Consider the following 20,861-nt stretch of genomic DNA (forward strand, 5'->3'; position numbering starts at 1 on the left):
TCAGACTGCAAACCAAAGGTTTGCATCACCTCACAATCTTGACCCACTCTCTTGCCCCTTGCCTTCATGTCTTCAACACAAGTAATGTTAAGTTGACCACAGGGATTTATCTCCTATTATTAAAGTATCCACGAAATGCTACTCAAGTATATTGGTGTACAGAATGCCTCCTTGAAGGCATTTTAATGAATGGCCTATTCAAATAAGCAATAATGCCACTGAATAAAAATTCAGTTCAGTTTAGATAATGCAGTTTGATTCATGAAACTGACTTATATCCTCACATTCAATTAGCTAATTCAGTATTCTGAAGATCATTGGGGTAGGTTAAATATGCATGCTGCACTTTTAAGAATACAAGCATCATGAGATAGTGATATTGAAACAATTACACATTAACAATATGTACAGGAGGCTCTCAGCAGAGACCAGACTTCTCAGACGATGCAATGATTTCATAAAGCTACAAGAGAAACTTCCTTTGGGATGGCAAGTCTGCCCGCAGGATTTCCTAATCAGCAGCACTGGGAAGCAAGTACCTATGATTATAACATAACCAAGAGTAGTGACTCATGAATGCACGTCATTTACCAAGTCAACCACAACACCTAAGAATGCACTGTAATAAAATAGTTTACCTTTGCAACCATCTTCCTTTAACTATACGGCATTACTGTTTTCCAATGGCATCCAAATAAATTAGGAGGAGGCTGCTCTTCTGAGACTATTCTGCCTTCTTTTTGGAACATTTGTAATTATTTTGTAGCACAGAGCAAGAAAGAAGCTATGAGAACTGATAAGTGCGGAGAAGTAGCTGCGGTCAGAACAGGCAGAATACAATGGAAGGAAAAGGATAAAGGCATGAGAAAATTACAGAATGGTTAGTATGCAGGATGATGCCATTTACCTCATATCTGCACTAATCGCAACCAGAGCTATTTTTTTATTCCATCTGATACTTTATACATAACCCCAATTGTTCCAACCATGTATTTACCCAATTCCCAGTGGAACCTCCCTCCACCACTACAGCAGGCAGTACATTCTAAATTCCAGCCAGACTGCATGTTCTCATATCATTCTTCTCCCCTTTATATTGATCTGTGACCTCCAGTCCACAAGTCCTCAAAGGAAGCAATCCCGAACTATCCAAGGCCATTGTTAATTTAAATACATGCATCAAATTTGCCCCTCAGCCTTCTCTTTTCAAGATTTGTAATTTCTCTGATCTACCTTGTAACCGATGCCCCTCAACACCTGGAACCATTACAGAGTGGCAATTTAAAACCAAATTGCATAGGAACAACTTCTTACAAGTGTGGAATTTTCTGGAATTCTCTTATCTACAGTTTTGGAGATAAAATCACTCTGGTCATTTAAAGAGGAAGTAGATGATGGAATTGAGAGATGAGGAATTGAGACAGATTAGCCATGATCATATTGAATGCAGGGCAGGCTTGAGGGGCTGAATGGCTCCTGCTACTTCTTACATATTTTGTGACCATCGTTGAAACCTTAGCTGGACCCTTTCAAATCCTTCCTGAATACAGTGATCAGAAAATTCAGCCTAACTTCCCTGCTTTTCACTCAATGCTTCTGTTGATAAAGTCCAGAATTATGTATGCTTAACTGTTAACAATACTATAGTTCGAACTGAAAGTGACATGCAACTTACCAATCAGATTAGGCGACAATGCAGCAAGTAAAATTTTCTTGTGAATCACCCAAGTAGCAGTAACAATGACAGAAAGAATAAAATACCCCAAACAGAAATTTCATGATAAGGTTTATCAGAAGAATATTTTAAAAAATCTGTCCTACAGTAATCTCTTGATTGTTATACCTTAAACATCTGATACATTACATGTAGGGAGATTTGACCCAAAAAGTCGACTGTCCTTCTGCCTCCACAGATGCTGTTAAACTTACAGCAGTTTTTTTTGTTTGAAGTATTACTTTTATTACTAGTTCCCATATAATTTCACTTTTGATTGCAGTTTACTGTGCTTTACACTCAAGCGGAGGAGAAAGTGGAAGATAAAGAACAAGCAACTGTTTTGCCAAACTTCTCGATACACGAAGTACATTTTGCTGGTTAAAATGGAAACAGCATTTTTAAAATTCTAATTAACAATGTGAAAGGTAATCAAAATCTTGCACTATTAAAATCAAGCAACTATACCTTAAGTAAGAAACAAATCTGAAGCCTTTATTTACAAAAAGGTTTAAAAACAAATAATACCTTGTTTTTCCACATAATTGCTTTTAAAAAAGGTCCATTAAGTTACAGTTCTGTAACATAATGAAAGAACAGAACACAATTACATTGTAGTCACACTCGTTGGGAGATTTTGACCTTTTCCCAAGCTCTGAAATCTAATAATTGAATTTTGAAATATGCAATTGATGGTTCCGGATAAGTACCAACTATTCAGTAAAGGCCTTCCTCCACAGCTGCTCGAGGCATGCAGATACAATGCATAAGACTGAATAATATATTACATGGCATTTACAGCTCTTATATAATGTACTAAAGGTGTTGCATAGCAAGTCATGCTGCATCAAAACCAGCATCACTCTCAACTGATATACCTATGCAATGCTACTTATGGAATTGCAATACTGCAAAAAGACAGTATGCCCTTTCAAAGTTTTTCTTTTAAAAAAAAGCTTTTTCATATAAAAGTAAAATGGTAAATAAAACAAATACTGAAGTGTTGAACTGTTATTAATTCTGGTTGAGTGGTAACATGCTTTGAAAGCCCTAACGTAGAATGACTATCAATGTTTTACAATTGTGTCTTTCCTTGCACCATACTGGTAGAGAAACAACTGTCTCTCTCTCTCCACTGAGGCTTGAACCCCTGTAGTCTAGCAACCCAAATTACAAAAAAGGTTTTTACCATTTCCCAACTACACCACTAGGTATGGTAATCATTCTGGGATAACCCCGTCTTCTTAATAATGTATGTTTCCTGCCACCAACTGATCCACAGAAATAATGCAACCATTAGCAAAATGAGGAGTTGAAGCCCAGTCCTCCATTTGGTTGGAAGAAAGGCTATCTAAACATAAAAACACTGGCTAAAATTGCTGTACTGTTACAAAATTGGAACTGGTCAGAGAAAACCTTGAAGTTAAAAATTTCATGCATGCTTGATAGTGCTTTTTTTCTGCAATAACTTTGGAGGAAGCCTAGCTTTGGTGGAACTGAAATGTTTCTGCACTGTTGTAATTATGGCTGCCACTGAGGAAGAAAATAGTTTTTGTAATAAAGTAGATCTTAAAAAAAATCTCAAAACATTCTTCTGTTGGAAAAAGGCAGTTCAGCCATAAACAACATCACATCATGTACATAATCTGACACAAATAACAGTGCCAAGTTGTGATACGTATAAATTTTGTTTTTTTAGAAACTAAAATTAAACTGATTCAAGTTTTATTTTATTACAACAATGCAATCAGAATGTACAAACAGATGTAGTAGTTTTAGCACAATGGGTGTAAGATGCTGGTTTTGTTTCAGCTAGCTGCACTTCTGATATGCCAGACTGTGTATGGGTAACAGTCCCAGAAGAAAAAAAGATGATAAAAGGAAAAAATGTAAGGCAACACTTACAGATTTTGTTTTTGACTGCAGCAAATACAAGAGCTTCAGTAAAATTTTTTGTTACCACAAACCAGTAGTGGAGACGCTGTCACACTAAGCCAGCAGGCACAGAAAATCCACAAACAGTAACTTAATGGTGTGAATTAGTTCAAGTTTCTGAGCTTTATCTCATTTGTGAGAACAAGCAGCAAAATTCCCATAAAATAGAGGAACCAGTCACTCTCTAAAGTGCAAATTTGATGGTCCACAATCCTGAATAGCTAAAATTCCTGTTATCTTTTATTTTAAGTGCCACATATTAGATTGGAGCGACAAATAACCAGATGATACATTTTATATGCTTTCAGAAAGAAGAGAGGAAAATAACTGAAAATTCATTCAGGTGGCTATTTTCCCACTTCTTCAAGCAATTTGTGAAAAAAAATCCATACTATAAACAGCTGGGTGAATTATACCTACAATGAGTTTCTTTACCAAGGCCAAAATGCCCAAGATGTTGGCACAAAACTAGTGAACTGAAAGAACAGGGAAAAGAAGAAAATCTGTAAGTCTGAGAAACTCAGACACAAGATAAAAAAAATCAGATCCAGTATATGTGGCCCAAAAAATTAATCTCCCCATTTCAGGTCAAGGCTGCTGTTTATTAGCTTCTTCTTCATATGCATTCCCTGTGCCATTCTGAACATATGATGAGCCGGAGCCAAGACCATACAGATGGCCACAATATTTGGCATCATCAATGTGATCCTCAAAGAACATCTGAAGGGAAAAGAGATAAGAAAGCTAATCAAAAATAGGAAAATTCTCTGCAGGAATAAAAGGTTCATCCAGACACAATACATCATTTAATATATTTTCATCTGGATGGTAGTATGAATTAAAATTTGGTTTGAAAAATGCTTCTGCCAACATTAGAACATGCAGAATCTGTTCTTAAAAAAAAACCTGCTGTGCAATTCCACCATGATTTAGGAATTTAAAATAAAATTGGTTTATTATTGTCACATGTACCAAGATACAGTGAAGAGCTTGTCTTTGTTCATTACACAATGCACAGAGGTAGAAAAAGGTAAAACAATAACAATGTAGAGTAAAGGGTAACATCTACAGAGAAAATGGCGTGCAGGTGAACACAAAGGTGCAAGGTCATAATGAAGGAGTTTAACTTAACTGTACTAGGAAACAATTTAATAGAACATGGAATAGAACGTAGCACAGTACAGGCCCTTTGGCCCATAATGTTGTGCTGACCCTCAAACCCTGCCTCCCATATAACCCCCCACCTTATATTCCTCCATATACCTGTCTAGTAGTCTCTTAAACTTCACTAGTGTACCTGCCTCCACCACTGACTCAGGCAGTGCATTCCACACACCAACCACTCTCTGAGTAAAAAAACCTTCCTCTAATATCCCCCTTGAACTTCCCTCCCCTTACCTTAAAGCCATGTCCTCTTGTACTTAGCAGTGGTGCCCTGGGGAAGAGGCGCTGGCTGTCCACTCTATCTATTCCTCTTAAAATCTTGTATACCTTTATCATGTCTCCTCTCATCCTCCTTCGCTCCAAAGAGTAAAGCGCTAGCTCCCTTAATCTCTGATCATAATCCATACTCTCTAAACCAGACAGCATCCTGGTAAATCACAAAAAGTAGAGGTCCCAGAACAGAGACTTGTGGGACACCACCAGTTGCAACCCTCCAATCTGAATGTATTCCCTCCACCACGACCCTCTGCCTTCTGCAGGCAAGCCAATTCTGAATCCACCTGGCCAAACTTCCCCGGATCCCATGCCTTCTGACTTTCTGAATAAGCCTACCATGTGGAACCTTGTCAAATGCCTTACTAAAATCCAAATACTAGATCAAATCCACTGCATTACCTTCATCTATATGCCCGGACACCTCCTTAAAGAACTCTATCAGGCTTGTTAGACACGATCTGCCCTTCACAAAGCCATGCTGACTGTCCCTGATCAGACCCTGATTCTCTAAATGCCCATAGATCCTATCCCTAAGAATCTTTTCCAACAGCTTTCCCACCACAGAAGTAAAGCTCACTGGTCTATAATTACCCAGACTATCCCTACTACCTTTTTTGAACAAGGGGACAACATTCACCTCCCTCCAATCCACTGGTACCACTCCCGTGGACAACGAGGACATAAAGATCCTAGCCAGAGGCTCAGCAATCTCTACCCTCGCCTCATGGAGCAGCCTGAAGAATATTACGTCAGCCCCCGGGGACTTATCCGTCCTAATATATTTTAACAACTCCAACACCTCCTCTCCCTTAATATTAACATGCTCCAGAACATCGACCTCACTCATATTGTTCTCACCGTCATCAAGTTCCCTCTCAGTGGTGAATACCAAAGAGAAGTATTCATTGAGGACCTTGCTCACTTCCACAACCTCCAGGTACATCTTCCCACCTTTATCTCTAATTAGTCCTACATTCACTCCTGTCATCCTTTTGTTCTTCACATAATTGAAAAATGCCTTGGGGTTTTCCCTTACCCTACTCGCCAAGGCCTTCTCATGCACCCTTCTTGCTCTTCTCAGCCCCTTCTTAAACTCCTTTCTTGCTACCCTATATTCTTCAATAGACCCATCTGATCCTTGCTTCCTAAATCTCATGTATGCTGCCTTCTTCCACCTGACTAGATTTTCCACTTCACTTGTCACCCATGGTTCCTTCACCCTACCATTCTTCATCTTCCTCACCGGGACAAATTTATCCCTAACATCCTGCAAGAGATCCCTTAACATCGACCACATGTCCATAGTACATTTCCCTGCAAAAACATCATCCCAATTCACACCCGCAAGTTCTAGCCTTATAGCCTCATAATTTGCCCTTCCCCAATTAAAAGTTTTCCTGTCCTCTCTGATTCTATCCTTTTCCATGACAATGCTAAATGCCAGGGAGAGGTGAACACCATCCCCCAGATGCTCACCCAAAGAGATCTGTGACCTGACCCAGTTCGTTACCTAATACTAGATCTAGTATGGCATTCCCCCTAGTCGGCCTGCCAACATACTGTGACAGGAATCCATCCTGGACACACTTAACAAACTCTGCCCCATCTAAACCCTTGGAATTAATCAGGTGCCAATCAATATTAGGGAAGTTAAAGTCACCCATGATAACAACCCTGTTATTTTTGCACCTTTCCAAAATCTGCCCCCCAATCTGCTCCTCGGTATCTCTGCTGCTACCAGGGGGCCTATAGAATTCCCCCAATAGAGTAACTGCTCCCTTCCTGTTCCTGAATTCCACCCATACTGACTCAAAAGATCCTGTTACATTACCCACCCTTTCTGTAGCTGTAATAGTATCCCTAACCAGTAGTGCCACCCCTCCTCCCCTTTTCCTCCCTCTCTATCCCTTTTAAAGCACTGAAATCCAGGAATATTGAGAATCCATTCATGCACCGGTGCCAGCCAAGTCTCCGTAATGGCCACTACATCATAATTCCATGTATATATCCAAGCTCTCAGTTCATCACCTTTGTTCCTGATGCATTTTAGCCCTTCTACCTTACTACCTTTACACCCTTTATTCTGCTTCTCTTTCCTCAAAATGTTAGATCTGGCTTTACTCCATGCACTTCTCTCACTGCTCTATCACTCTGGGTCCCATCCACCTTGCAAATTAGTTTAAACCCTCCCGAACCATTCTAGCAAACCTACCTGCAAGGATATTGCTCCCATCAGGTACAACCCATCCAATCTGTACAGTCCCACCTTCTCCAGAAGAGATCCCAATGGTCCAAAAATCTAAAACCCTGCCCCTTGCACCAACTCCTCAGCCACACATTCAACTGCCATCTCCTCCAATTCTTACCATCACAATCACATAGTACTGGCAGCAATCCTGAGAACACTACCCTTGAGGTCCTATTCTTCAGCCTTCTGCCTAGTTCTCAAAACTCACACTTCGGGACCTCATCCCTCTTCCTGCCTATGTTGTTGGTCCCAACATGTATCACGACTTCTGGTTGCTTTCCCTCTCATACCAGGATGTCATGCAGCTGGTCAGAGACATCCCCAGACCCTGGCACCCAGGAGGCAACAAACTATGCGGGTTTCCTTCTCACGTCCACAAAATCTCCTGTCTGCTCCCCTGACTATAGAGTCTCCAATGACGACAGCTCTCCTCTTCTCCATCCCATCCTTCTGCACCACAGGGACAGACTCAGTGCTAGAGGCCCTGCCACTGTGGCTCACTCCTGGTCGGTCGTCCCTGCCAACAGTATCCAGGATGGTAAACATTATTCAGCGGAATGGCTACAGGGGTGCTCTGCACTACCTGTCTACTCCCTTTCACTTTCCCCCTTCGGACTGTCACCCAACGACCTGCTTCCGGCAGCCTAGGTGTGACTATCTCCCTGTAGCTCTCATCTATGACTGCCTCATTCTCCCTTATGAGTCGAAGGTCATCCAGCTGCTGCTCCAGATTCCTCACACAGTCTTCAAGATTGCCCAGCCACATGCAATTCTGGCAGATGTGACTGCAGGAGAGGGGAGGTCCCCCAAGACTGCCACATCTCACAGGAGAGGCACATCACTGTCTCAGGAGGCACTCTAAAGACAAACTGGGAACAAGCTCATTCTCCGCCTCTTCTCTTCGAAGCCTCTCGAGTCAAAGCCTCAAAGCTCCACTCCTTCACTGGCCCACTCACTCACTAGCCACTTTTCATTTCGTAACATCAGAGTAGAAGCTGTTCTTGAGCTTGGTGCAAGTGTTTCAGGTTTTTGTAATCTCTTCCCGATGAAAGAGACTAGAAGAGAGAATGTCCAGGTTGAGTGAAATCTTTGATTATGCTGGTTGATTTACTGAAGCAACAAGAAGTATACAGAGTTCATCGTTGGGAGGCTGACTTCTGTGACCTACCGAGCTGGGTCTGCAACTCTGTACAGGTTCTTGTGATCACGTGTAGAGTGAGCCAATTATGTATCCAGATAGGATAAATTCTATGGCATTGATAAAAATTGGTAATTGTTGACAAGGTCATGACAAATTTTTTTAGCCTCCTGAGATGGGTTGGTGAGCTTTCTTGGCTATGACACCTAAGTGATTGGACGTAGGCAGACTATTGGTGATGTTCCCTCCTAGGAACCTGAAGCTTTCAACCTCAGCACCGTTGATGTAACCCCTTTCTTAAGTCAAAGATCAGTCCTTTTGTTTAGCTGGCATTGAGGGAAACAATGTAGTCATAACACACTGCACTAATAAAACTACAATAATCCTAAAAACAAGTCACCAAGAACAGATTTTTGCTTAAGAAGCCCCAGAGGAGATATTGCAAATTTTAACTTCAAGATCGCAGAGCACTACAACGTTAACAAGATAAACATCTATCTCTCACACTCATTTAAAACACAAATTTGTGGCAAGTTGTTGACATCTTTACTGAGGGCTCCTGCCACAAGGACTTGGTTGAAGATATGACAGGTACCTTACCTTAAAGATCATGATCATCATTGTCTTGAGGAAAAAACAAACTGCTGGAGGAACTTGGTGGGTCAAGCAGCATCTGTGGAAGCAAAGCGATGGTTGACTTTTCAGGTCAAGAGTTTCTCCAGCAGTTTGATTTTTGCTCCAGACTACAGCAACTACAGTATCATCTGTCAGCACAGTCTTGAGATCAACTACAGCTTATATTCTGTGGTGATAATCATGCTCACTTATTAAAGTAAAATTGGACCAGCTTACAATAAGTGGTTAAACCTATAAATGTGTAAACTTTTCCATTGATTTCCACTAGTTTTGCTCCAAAGATAGTTTAGGGACTCAGCATTCACATAAGGGAGGCCATAAATTTCTAGAATGCATTAGTCATCTACTACAAATGCTAGAATGTTTTCGATATGCATACCTCTCGCATTTTGAAGAAGGCCATTCCTGTTAAGAGTGAATCTGAACCTGCTTGATGCTGTGGCCCAATTCGCTCCAACTCCAATTGTTCAGCTACTTCCTGTAAACCACCCTGTACAAGCAAATCTCATTTAGACATACTATACAATGCATGCACTGTTTAAAATTACAAATGAGAACTGAAGTTATGGATAGATACAAATATAATGGTTTTAGCATGGAAATATTCTACCCAAAGCAAGATCAGTAATGGTCCACAAAGGATAACTCAGCAGCAATGAAGCCATCATCTACCTGAAACATTAACTCCTCATTTCTCTCCATCTGTGTTGCCTGGGCTGATGAGATTTTACTGAGCATTTTCAACTGCATATTAGTAATATAAAATTCTTATAATTGCACCATGAATAGTTGACCTACTCCAGGCCATTTGAATCACATTGCATATTTTAAAAAAATATTTATTAAGCAAATAAAGAATCTGAGGTCAAATTCACTACACAAAATGCATAAAAATTATTCTATAAAGTCTGATTGTCTTAAAAGTATCAGAATACAATTGATATTATTTGTATGATCTGTTGTACAACAAAATGCCCTGATATATTAGTGCTAACAATTTACTACAATAGCCACCGTTATTGTTGCATTGGTTAACTGTTTCAGGAACACATTGTCTTCTAAAGTAGGAGACGTGCAGTTTCAATTTAATGATGCAGCTAAAACTTTGACATCAGCAGAATGCTAATTCCAAAATGTGCCAACCTTCCCTTTGGTTGTAGGTTAATATTCCATTTGGAAGCACATTTTCTGACTGATAACAGTGCATTTATACTCTAGCTTTTCAGAACCAGCTCAATATTTATCAGCAAAGGTTTTGTGATTGAAAAAAAAAGCATATCCATCTAATCCATCCATGTCAACTAAGGTGTTTACCTGTGCAAACCATGTAAATGTTTGACCCATATTCTTCTTACACATTTTTATCCACGTAAATAAACAGTGCAAATAAACAAGGTTGTTAGCTTAAAAAAAATAAGATTAATATTGACTGCTGCCTACTTCCCTTCAAGATGTCATTAGATATGGTTATATTTAGAATTTTTCTGGAATACATCAGCTTTCCAAAATCTGTTAATTTAAACTCATTTTATAATGTTCCCCAAGTGTTCAAACTTGTTAGAACATAGAACACAAGTCTTTAAGCATTGTGTTATGATTGCTGAAGCATTCTATGATGTGGCAAATCAAAACTTGCACTACTGTGATTAACCCTATCTTAATATGCACTGTAAGTGTTTAATAGCACTTAAATTCGGGGAAAAACACATTAACAGTAAAGGTCTTTGTGATGAATACAAACACAAAAGAACTTAACAAAGATTAGCCACGTATACTTCAAGGTATATATTTCTAAACATACTCTTTGTTAACCAGATTCTTCAAACACACTTCCCAACACACCAACTTTTCATAAACATGCAGGGACTATTTTTTTTACACCAAAAAACTCTTGACATGCAACAAAATTTTATGATTCACATTTTGGCTAAATTACAGAAATACCTTGAGATTTTTGCAGCTTTTCATGAGGTATTTCACATCATAAATTACAGGAAAGAACAACCTTAAGATCTCAAAGAAGTCTGGTTCTTCTTCAGGTAGGTTTGAATTGGTGAGTATTTTGATCAAGTAGCCAAAGTCATACCCACTGCAATGAAACCACATTTCAATTAGAAAACCTTGTCTTCAGTGTTAAAACATTTGACAATGTGTTAAGGGTACTGTACTCCACAATCATTCAGCTTCCTGATCTATGTCTAGGTATATTTCATGTATCATAAACAGCAATTATAGACATGGAAAGTAAGTGGATGTTTTCCTCTTAGAATGGCTCTATAGTACCATCAAAATTTCAGGAGAGTCATTAGAAAACGTTTCTTCACATCAGAGAGAAGTGTGGAATTCTCTTCCTGATAAAACATTAAATGCTATTTCAATTCAGTCTTTCAAATTAGTGATTGACATGGAACGAAATTAGATCAGTGGCATTGAATGTCACAACAGATTTGAAGGACTGGATGACCCATTCCTGTTTCTTAACACACCAAAATAACCAACTAAGATATTTTAAACATACATTCCCTCCAAGGAGGAAGATTCCCCCCTCCCCCCTCACACCACCACAAAGAACACTAAGTATACTAAAGAATACTGGGAGTTTGGCTGCTTGGCCAATTTGATGGTGGACTATGACCACTGGACAAGCTGGATCCCTGAGTGTCTGTCATAAAGTGGTCAGGGTTCCTGTGCAAGAGTGGGAGCCAGAGAGGGGCGTTTTGGCTGTTAAGAGGCCATCATAAAAGAGTACACAGGCAAATAAGGAATTTTAAACACAAGGTGCAGGCATTGAATCAACTCTGCACAACCATGGTAGAGGCTGCCTCATTGCTGCAGCCCTGAGCTGAGGAGATGAAGGAACAGAATGTTGACGTCACTTGCCGCCTAGCAGGAAGCATCACAAAGAAATTGTTGGCAGCCAGACCCAGTGAAGTTCTGGGCTCCTATTTTAACAGGGTGATGACCCGGATACCTGGGGTGTGGATATTTAGTTTAATGGTGGGAATCGGGAGGAGAGGGTAGAAAGTTGTCCTTTTCCCTATGCTGCCCCGCCCCCAGCTCCCAAAAACATGGCCAGTTAGGGTTTCAACATCCACAGAAATATGGTCTGACCAATCTCCCTTTCCAAGCATCTTTCAGCCTGCAGAGTCTCCCAGCACCCTGGGACTGCAGGAGAATGTGTCATCCAGCTAGAGGAAGAAAGTGAGTGGAGGCCCAAAACAGTAACCACTTGACCCGTAACTAGGAATTACTCCAAAGAACTGGTGGGGTTGGGGGAACTGGTACAGACAGAAATCAGGGGAAACATTAATGATGTGGTTGTTAAGGATGTAGGACATGAGGGAGGTGAAGTGATCTCATCCGACTGAGAAATGGGTGCCCTGGGAGGACAGTCATCAAACCATGGGGTAAACAATGCCCTACAATGGTTGCAGAGGAAGTCTTTGTTGGACAGAGTAATAGCCATGGTTAAGGTTAAGCATCCTACCCTGTTGGACTGGGATTTAAAATCTCAAAAAGAGTGGAACACAGTGGAGAAAGCGACTAAGGCTCTTCATTAGTTAGCTCTGATCACTAGGATTTACGAGGGTGGGGATGGCCCTCCAGAGGATCAGGAGTTTATCTCATCCATGGTACGGTACCTGGTAAAAATGGCAGCCCCACATCCGAAAAGAATAATACTGCCATCTATAGGGCCAGCAGAAGGAAGAACAGTAGGACTGGCTATTGGAACCTTGGAGAGGTTGGAACATGTAGGCAGGGCTTGGGTGAGGAAGATAGAAAAGCAGCATTGAGGTGGGTCCTGCCTGACCTGTACAAAGATGTATTTGGCCCTGCTTGAGACAGGCATTGTTAAGGAAAGGGTGGGTGCGATACCCACTGCTGCCTTGAATGCTTTATTGAAAGACTACTGCCAAAATAAAGAGAGAGAGCTGTAGGGAAGCAAGGAGACCCCTGCTGATTTTCCATCCAACTTGATCACTCCTTCTAGCCCTCCCTTGAGGCACTGCAGGAAGCTCTCAGAGACCTGCAGAGTAGGACTCCCAACAGCAGGTGGTGCCCTCTCACCTTGCTCCCATAGGAGCGTGGCCATGGCTCTCAGCACTGCTCAGTAACTCTTCATCAGTTGGGAGACCAAAGGCCTTACATAACTATTGTGGTACACTGGGAAAAGGGAAATATACAGTGATGGATGGCACTAGTCCCAGATGACCCCGAAAGGGTTGAGAGCTCCCCAGGTGATGGTAGAAGGACTGCGGGGGTCACTCACTCCAGCCCAGGCAGTTACAGCAAGGGCAGCTGCCAGAACAAGCAGGATCTACTGTATGTCAGTGCTGGTCATGGGATCCCCGAATGTGCTGAAAGGGAGGTCGCTGCACACCAATAGGGCCTTTTTGCTTTTGGGGTGGCTCAAGTGATGGTACTGACCTTCGTATTCCTGCCTTCCACCAAGGTGATGAGTAAAAAGCAGTACTGCATCCAGGCGGCACCAAAGAGATCGGGAATATAGTCCACGTATTGTTGAAGGAAGGGGGCTATTCAGCAAGCAAAATCCCCTACAATGGCCTGGTGTGGCTGGTGCAGAAAGGGGATGGAACATGGCAAATAACGAAGACTTTAGGCAATTGAATAAGCATGCCCCACGCCTCACAGCAGCTCTCCTGGATGTAGTGACATCTGTAGAGGCAATAGGGGGTAGGGATGGGAAGTACTGGTATGCTGTGTTGGATTTGGCCAATGCTTTCTGTTCCATTCCCAAGTCTTGGATCCCAAGACCAGTTTGCCTTTATATGGGAAGGCAGAGTATACCTTTTAGAAACATAGAAAATCTACAGCACAATACAGGCCCTTCTGCCCACAAAGTCGTGCCGAACATGTCCCTACCTCAAAAATTACTAACCTATTACTAACCCTCCATTTTACTAAACTCCATGTACCTATCTAAGTCTTTTAAACAAGCCTATCGTTTCCGCCTCCACCACAGTTGCTGGCAGCCCATTCCTTGCACTCACCACTCTCTGAGTAAAAAACTTACCCCTAACATTCCTCTGTACCTACTCCACAGCACCTTAAACCTGTGTCCTCTTGTGGCAACCATTTCAGCCTTGGGAAAACGCTTCTGACTATCGACACGATCAATGCCTCTTCCACAGGGAAATGTGCACAATCAAACCTTGTATCATGGCATTATATCTTAAGACCTTCACAAGGGATCCAATCATTTCTGTGTCATAGATGATATCCTATTGCAGCAGACCTTGAAGAAGTGATGGGGAGCAACTAGACAAGATGGCTACCTTCCTGAGAGAAAGGAAATAGCTGGTAAGCCCCTGGGGACGAATCCAGAGTAGTACGGGGGCAAGCCAGATTTGGCAATTGGACTACACTGAACCTTTACCTATCCATAGTAAGAAGTGATATGTGTTGACTATGGTGGATACTTAATCCTGGGTATCAGTGGCAGTGCCCTACAGCCATGCTGATCAGAAATGTACAATTAAGGGTCTACATTATTTATACTCCACATATGGAATCCACTGGAAAGTACAGTCAGACAATGGCTCGCATTTTGTGGGAACCAAGGTCCAAGAATAAGCTGCAGAGTCCAGGATACTGTGGATATTCCACAAACCTATTATCCACAGGCTGCAGGTCTGATCAAGCAGATGAATGGGCTGCTGAAACTGATTAAAGTTCAAAGTAAATTTACTGTCAAAGTATGTACATATGTCACCATATACAACCTTGAGATCCATTTTCTTGCAGGCATACTCAATAAATCCATAATAGAATAACAAGGTCGTCAAGCCCCCCCACCTAAAAGTGCTCCTCGCAGCATGTGCCTCAAATAGCCTCTGACAACCAAGTCCAACTCCTGGCCTTCTCGTGTGGCTTAGTCTGTAAGTCCGACAGAACTGTTTCTACTGACAGTAGAAGGGGCGAAGGCGGGTCCTGGCACCTTAAAACCAGTGCTTCAGGTAGATGGAGCTCGTCAGCCTGGGAAGGCAGTCCATCTAAGAGAGGGAAAACTCTGATTTCAAACCTCCGCTGTCTTGTGGCCATACCCATTCAAGGGAATGGCTTCGGGAGTAAACCATGAGGACAAATCCGGAGCTGGAGTCCCTAAGGCAGTCTGACATTGTCTTCAACCTCATTCTGGCAACCCTTGCAACGTCACTGGTGCCAAGTTGTATCGGTCCTTGCCCTTCCCTTGCACAACATCGGTGGCGTGGAGAGGGGAGACTTGCTGCTTGGGCAACTGCAGGTCTTCCATACAACCTTGCCCAGGCCTGCATCCTGGAGAGGACAAGACTTTCCAGGCGCAGATCCATGGTCTCGCGATCAACGGATGCCATCATCATCATTGCAGAATAACAACCATAATAGAATGAAAGAAATTGTTAATACAGAGGTGGATGGGTTTCCTACAACAGGCAGTGGACAACTTGAACTCCAGACCTTCAAGTCAGGGAGGGGCCCTATGTCCCAATATTTGGCAGTGTCTGGCCTCCTGGAAGTAGAGCAGGTGGAATGGGAAGAGGAATCAGGGAAGGCACGGGTCCAACAACCAAATGGGCCGCCAGAGAGGGGAAAGATTGTGGCACAGGGGCCAGGCAACATGTGGTGGTTGGTGCTATCGGAAGTGGAATAGGGTGACTGAACACCCAACAATTAACCAGAAGGGAGTGATAGTACGCTTCCCTACATTGCAGGAATGAGTACAACATTGTTGCTGCTCCTCACCACAACAGCAACAGTAATCTGAGCTAATACATTTCTCAGACTGTCTTACAAATATGCTTAGCATCTGAACAAAATCGAAATGCTGATGTGCTCCCAGATTCTAAAGCAATCAGGCACGTGAGTGCTGTTCCCCATCCCTCTGAATAACACCAAATACTAGGCAAGGAATTAATCCATCATGTAAGCTTGTCAGCTGAAACTGTTGATGGGACTGTAAAAGGGGAGCAATTTCAGAGATATTACGTACCAGCATATGATTGCAGTAAGACCAACGTATCAAAGCTGAGTGTAATACCATGATCTGGGAATAGTTGCTATTGCCTCTATGACGGCAGGTTCTGATGGGGAATAGCTCATGTACCTCTATGCACCTTAATAGTACAGAGCAGACCAGCACAATGGTGAGGATATACTGTTTTAGGTCAGGTTTGTTCCCTTCATTGAATGGTACATTCTCAGTGTGCAGCTCCCAGGCTCTCACAGGCTGCTCTGGCTATGTTGTGTCATATGTGTATCACATTGATGATCCGGCCAATCATCAACCCACAATATGAAACACCAGAAATGAGGTATCACACAGGCTGACTGGTTCTGGATGATAGTTTTCCCCCCATATGCTACTGATCAGTTATCAAGGACAGTCATCCTGATAGCATCAGACAAAATAGAATGCCATTGGATTATATCTGGGCAAAGGAAGAAAGCACCTGTGTAATAATAACTCAGTAGTGTTGTATGTACATCCCTGATTAGTCAGAGAATATAACAGATTTACTTCACTATATCCAATAGCCAGTAAATAAGATGCATAATGTAGGATATCTGTTCCATAACTATTATACCCCAGGAGTGAGATGATTGCTCTCTGGAGCGCCAGAAGCGCCAATTCGATAAGCAAACTAGTATCAGCAAACTCTCTTCAGACAACATCCCTAATCCCAAGGCTCTGATCAGTCTCAGACATCTCTGAATAATAACCACACTGACTGTGCATCTGATACAATATTCCTAGAACAGGAAATCTACTCCAAGCTACATCGTGGCAAGTGATTTCCAAGAGAAAAAAAATATTAAACTGCTTCACGCTTGCCCTGTAGATTAAATCTGCTCTGGCTGAGAGTTTATTAAAGATGAAGCAAAGTATTGGAATAAGATTAAGAGGGATGCTGCAATGATACACCACTGTTCACACAAGGACTGAATGTCTTCAAGCCTTCTAAGAAAAAAATTCAACATCCTCAGTAAATAGCAGATAAAGTACCAAGGATGGGAAGACCAAATCCAAGCAACAAGAGCTTAAAACAGTCCAACCTATCCATCTTATCAAGTTCATTCTAGATCTGAATTTACCACCTCAGAATGTAGTGAAAACAAATAACCTTTAATTCTCTAGTATTTTCAGTATCATCTGCCCAATATTTAATCAAATTTATGCTTTTCTGAATAGAAATCTTTGTAAACCTAGATGAATTTGAACTCACCTGTGGAATGAAAGCCATTTGACACCTTCACATAATACTACACCAGATGTCATGAGAACTTCTGCAAAATACATTGTATCAATTCCTTCCTCCTCATGTTTTTTAAACTGGATACCAGAAGTCGTAAGAAGCTCTATTGAGTCTTGAGCATACATGTCCTCCCTAAAATAAACAGAAAACTTTTAAGCAGTGTCATATAATAAATACTATGTTGAATTATCAAAGTCATCCCTTTTTTAAGCAAAGTTCCCAGTTAAAAATGTCACTATTTACAACCCCGAGATTCATTTTCTCGCATGCATACTCAATTAAGTCCAATTACCAAAATAGGATCAATGAAAGACCGCACCAGCAGGGCGGACAGCTAGTATGCAAAAAAAACTACAAACCGCAAATACTAAAGAAAAAAAATAACAAATAAGTGATAAATATCGAGAACATGAGATGATGAGCCCTTGAAAGTGAGTCCATTGGTTGTGTAAACAGTTCAATGACTGGGCAATTGAAGTTGAGTGAAGTTATCCCCTGTGGCTCAAGGGTTTTAGTTAAGAGGTAATATCTGTTCCGGAACCTAGTGGTGTGCACCCTGAGGCTCCTGTACTTGCTTCTTGATGGCAGTAGTGAAAAGAGAGCATGTTCTGGGTGGTGGGGGTCCCTGCTGATGGGAGATGTGTTCAATGATGGGGAGTGTTTTACTCAAGATGGACTGGGCCATATTCACTATTTTTTTTAGGATTTTCCATTCAAGGGCATTGGTGTTTCCCTACCAGGCAATGATGCAGCCAGTCAATATACGCTCTACCACACATCTATGGAAGTTTGTCAAAGTACTAGATGTAATGCCAAATCATCATAAACCTTGATAAAGATCCAAGGCACTTTAACATACTTAGTTTTAAATTAAGGTAATTACTTTTAATTTCTACCATAACTTTCATCTAATCATTTATTTTCTAGTAATTTAAGCAAATTTAACGTAACTCAACACTAGTCAAAATCTTGGCTTATGATAGAATCTTGTCATACCCAAAGAGCCGCAGGCACACTAACTATGGTCGATTATTTACTAATCTTAATGAAGTGAGACATGAAGGTTACCATATTTTTCACCACTGTCTAGTAAGATTCTCCATGATGCTCCATTCAGTAACATTTCCAACACAACTTTTAGCAGCAAACACTGAGAAAGCAAATCCTTCCCCAATTTTTATATATTCACTGAAAGACTTTACAAATGTAATGATCCTTAGAAATGGATTTTTGCATAAAGTCTTTAATGCATTTATCAAAGTAATTCACTCAATTCTTTATAAAATACAACAAAAGTGAATTTTTACACATTCACTTTTCCTCACTATAATGGTAGACAATTTGCATCCTTGATTAAACGAACATGCTGGTATGATTTATTTGTGTGCCTGAGAAGTAAGTGTAAACCAAAGAATTGCAATCTACCTGCACTCATGGATGTATAATAACACATATATGAATGATCATATGCAAGCTCCCTTCAAGTGTGCATCAACAAGGTAACGGTGTATAACCATCATCTCCACAATGACCACAGTCCTACTTTTTTCCTCCAGTTTCTTCAATTCCTAATGCATAACATCTCAATTTCCATTTTTACAATAGTCACAAACTGATTCTATGATTTTTGCCCCATGATAAGTTTCCATCCAAGTTTGAGTCTCCCATCTATTTCTTGTTCATGACTTGACTATCAAATGTGGCAGTGGAAAGTACTAAACTAAACTTCATCCAAAATTGACATCTTTCTGCCTACCCCTAAACCTCCCTCAGTCTTTGATCAGTGAGTGACTACTGACGAATGTTTTGAAATCTATATTCTGTTATGTCATATTCTACTCAATGATATGTTAACCTTAAAAATGTTAATAACCATTCACAAGGACTAAACAATATTGTGCTTTAATCATAAGTAATTCTTTTTTTCTGTAAACTGGTCAACGTACAAAGTAATAGATCCTTCATTGTACTTACGTAAGATTAAACTTAAAGTTAAATTGCCATGTGGAGGTGCCTGGAGGGTACTCGCCCTGTTCATTTACAAATGTCAACCCCAACTGTATAATCTTCAGCAAATCCACATTACAGCGCAACAGCTGGTACTGATAATCTGCATTGCTTCTGAATTCTCCAATCGGCCGTGCTACAACACCTGGGAATTCTGTGTCCTGGAAATAATTATTTAAAGTTAGAAATTTAATTTAAAGAGTCTAAATGGTTATTAAAGTTTCGAAATCAATAAATAATCCTCCACCTAGAACCAGACACATATTTAAAAGTAGTCTACATTACACCTGAAGTTCTCTAAAGATACAAGTCAGTGCATTATATTTGACTGATCAAAAGAACAAATGTACAAGCTTCTTCTTTCCAACTCTGCTCCTTTTCAGCAACTTATCAGGAGATCCTGGCTGTAGCACATAAATACAGCATACATGGTTTAAAATACTATAAATATATTCTGTATCGATTCATTTGTATATCTTTAGAAAGACTGCTTACTGAGATGAATGCCATAAAACATTACAAATCCAAAATAATTTTTCACTTGAGCAAAACTTTAATTTCATTCTTGATATCAACTAGAATTACTGGTTGGTAATTACAAACTGTCTCAGCAGCTGGACTTCTGGTAGTGAAAAATTGTCTCAGTTTTGATGAATTACCAATAGAACTAGCTGGTAAATACAGTTGAAAATTCATAAACATGAGAAATTCTGCAGATGCTGGAAATCCAAAGCAACACACACACAAAATGCTGGAGAAACTCAGCAGGTCAGGCAGCATCTATGCAAATGAATAAACAGTTGACATTTCAGGCCAAGATCTTTCTGCAGGACTGGGAAGGAAGAGAGAAGTCTCCAGGATAAAAAGATAGAGGGAGGGGTAGTAAGACTAGGTAGAAGATGACAGGTGAGGCCAGGTGGGAAGGAAAGGTAAAGAGCTAGAGAGGAAGGAATCTGATAGGAGAGAATAAACCATAGGAGACACCGGAGGAGGGGACCCAGGGGGAAATGATAGGCAGGTGAGAAGAGGCAAGAGTACAGAACAGATGAAGAGGGAAGGCAGGTAGGAATTTATAAATGCAAAGTACACTGCAGATGCTGTGGTCAAATCAACACAAGCAAACAAGCTGGATGAACTCAGCAGATCGGGCAGCATCCATTGAAATGAGCAGTCAACGTTTCAGGCCAACACCCTTCGTCAGGACTGAAGACGGAGGGGGCAGAGGCCCCATAAAGAAGGAGGGGGGAGGGGGGAAAACCAATCAGAGGAAAGATCAAGGGTGGGGGAGGGGAAGCAGGAAAGGTGAAGAAGGAATCTAAGGGGAAAGCTCTATGGGTAGTAGAAGAGCGCAGAATCATAAGAGAGGTAATAGGCAGCTAGAAGAAGAGACAGAGTGAAAGTGGGACGGGGGAAGGGAGAGGGAGGGAATTACCAGAAGTTGGAGAGTTCGATGTTCATACCAAGGGGCTACCTAGACAGTATATGAGG

At 41.1% G+C, this 20,861-nt stretch overlaps 1 protein-coding gene across 2 annotated transcripts in view; it reads right to left on the reverse strand.

The window, feature by feature from the left end:
• Window positions 1–2,188: 2,188 nt before the first annotated feature.
• LOC132404789 (CCR4-NOT transcription complex subunit 7) overlaps window positions 2,189–20,861 on the reverse strand; it is a 47,069-nt gene continuing 28,396 nt past the window's right edge. Inside the window, exons 3-8 of one of the 2 annotated variants that reach the window (XM_059989274.1) lie at window positions 19,341–19,534; window positions 17,337–17,498; window positions 11,056–11,200; window positions 9,491–9,601; window positions 9,076–9,148; window positions 4,233–4,369 (exon numbers count right to left, since the gene is read on the reverse strand). In XM_059989274.1, the coding sequence (XP_059845257.1) occupies window positions 9,077–9,148; window positions 9,491–9,601; window positions 11,056–11,200; window positions 17,337–17,498; window positions 19,341–19,534 (684 nt within the window). In that variant the 3' untranslated portion in view covers window positions 4,233–4,369; window position 9,076. Of the gene's footprint in view, window positions 4,370–9,075; window positions 9,149–9,490; window positions 9,602–11,055; window positions 11,201–17,336; window positions 17,499–19,340; window positions 19,535–20,861 lie in introns of both variants that reach the window. The other variant, XM_059989273.1, reaches the window with a different exon arrangement.

Source organism: Hypanus sabinus, chromosome 14 (assembly GCF_030144855.1).
Source record: "Hypanus sabinus isolate sHypSab1 chromosome 14, sHypSab1.hap1, whole genome shotgun sequence".
NCBI lineage: Eukaryota > Metazoa > Chordata > Chondrichthyes > Myliobatiformes > Dasyatidae > Hypanus > Hypanus sabinus.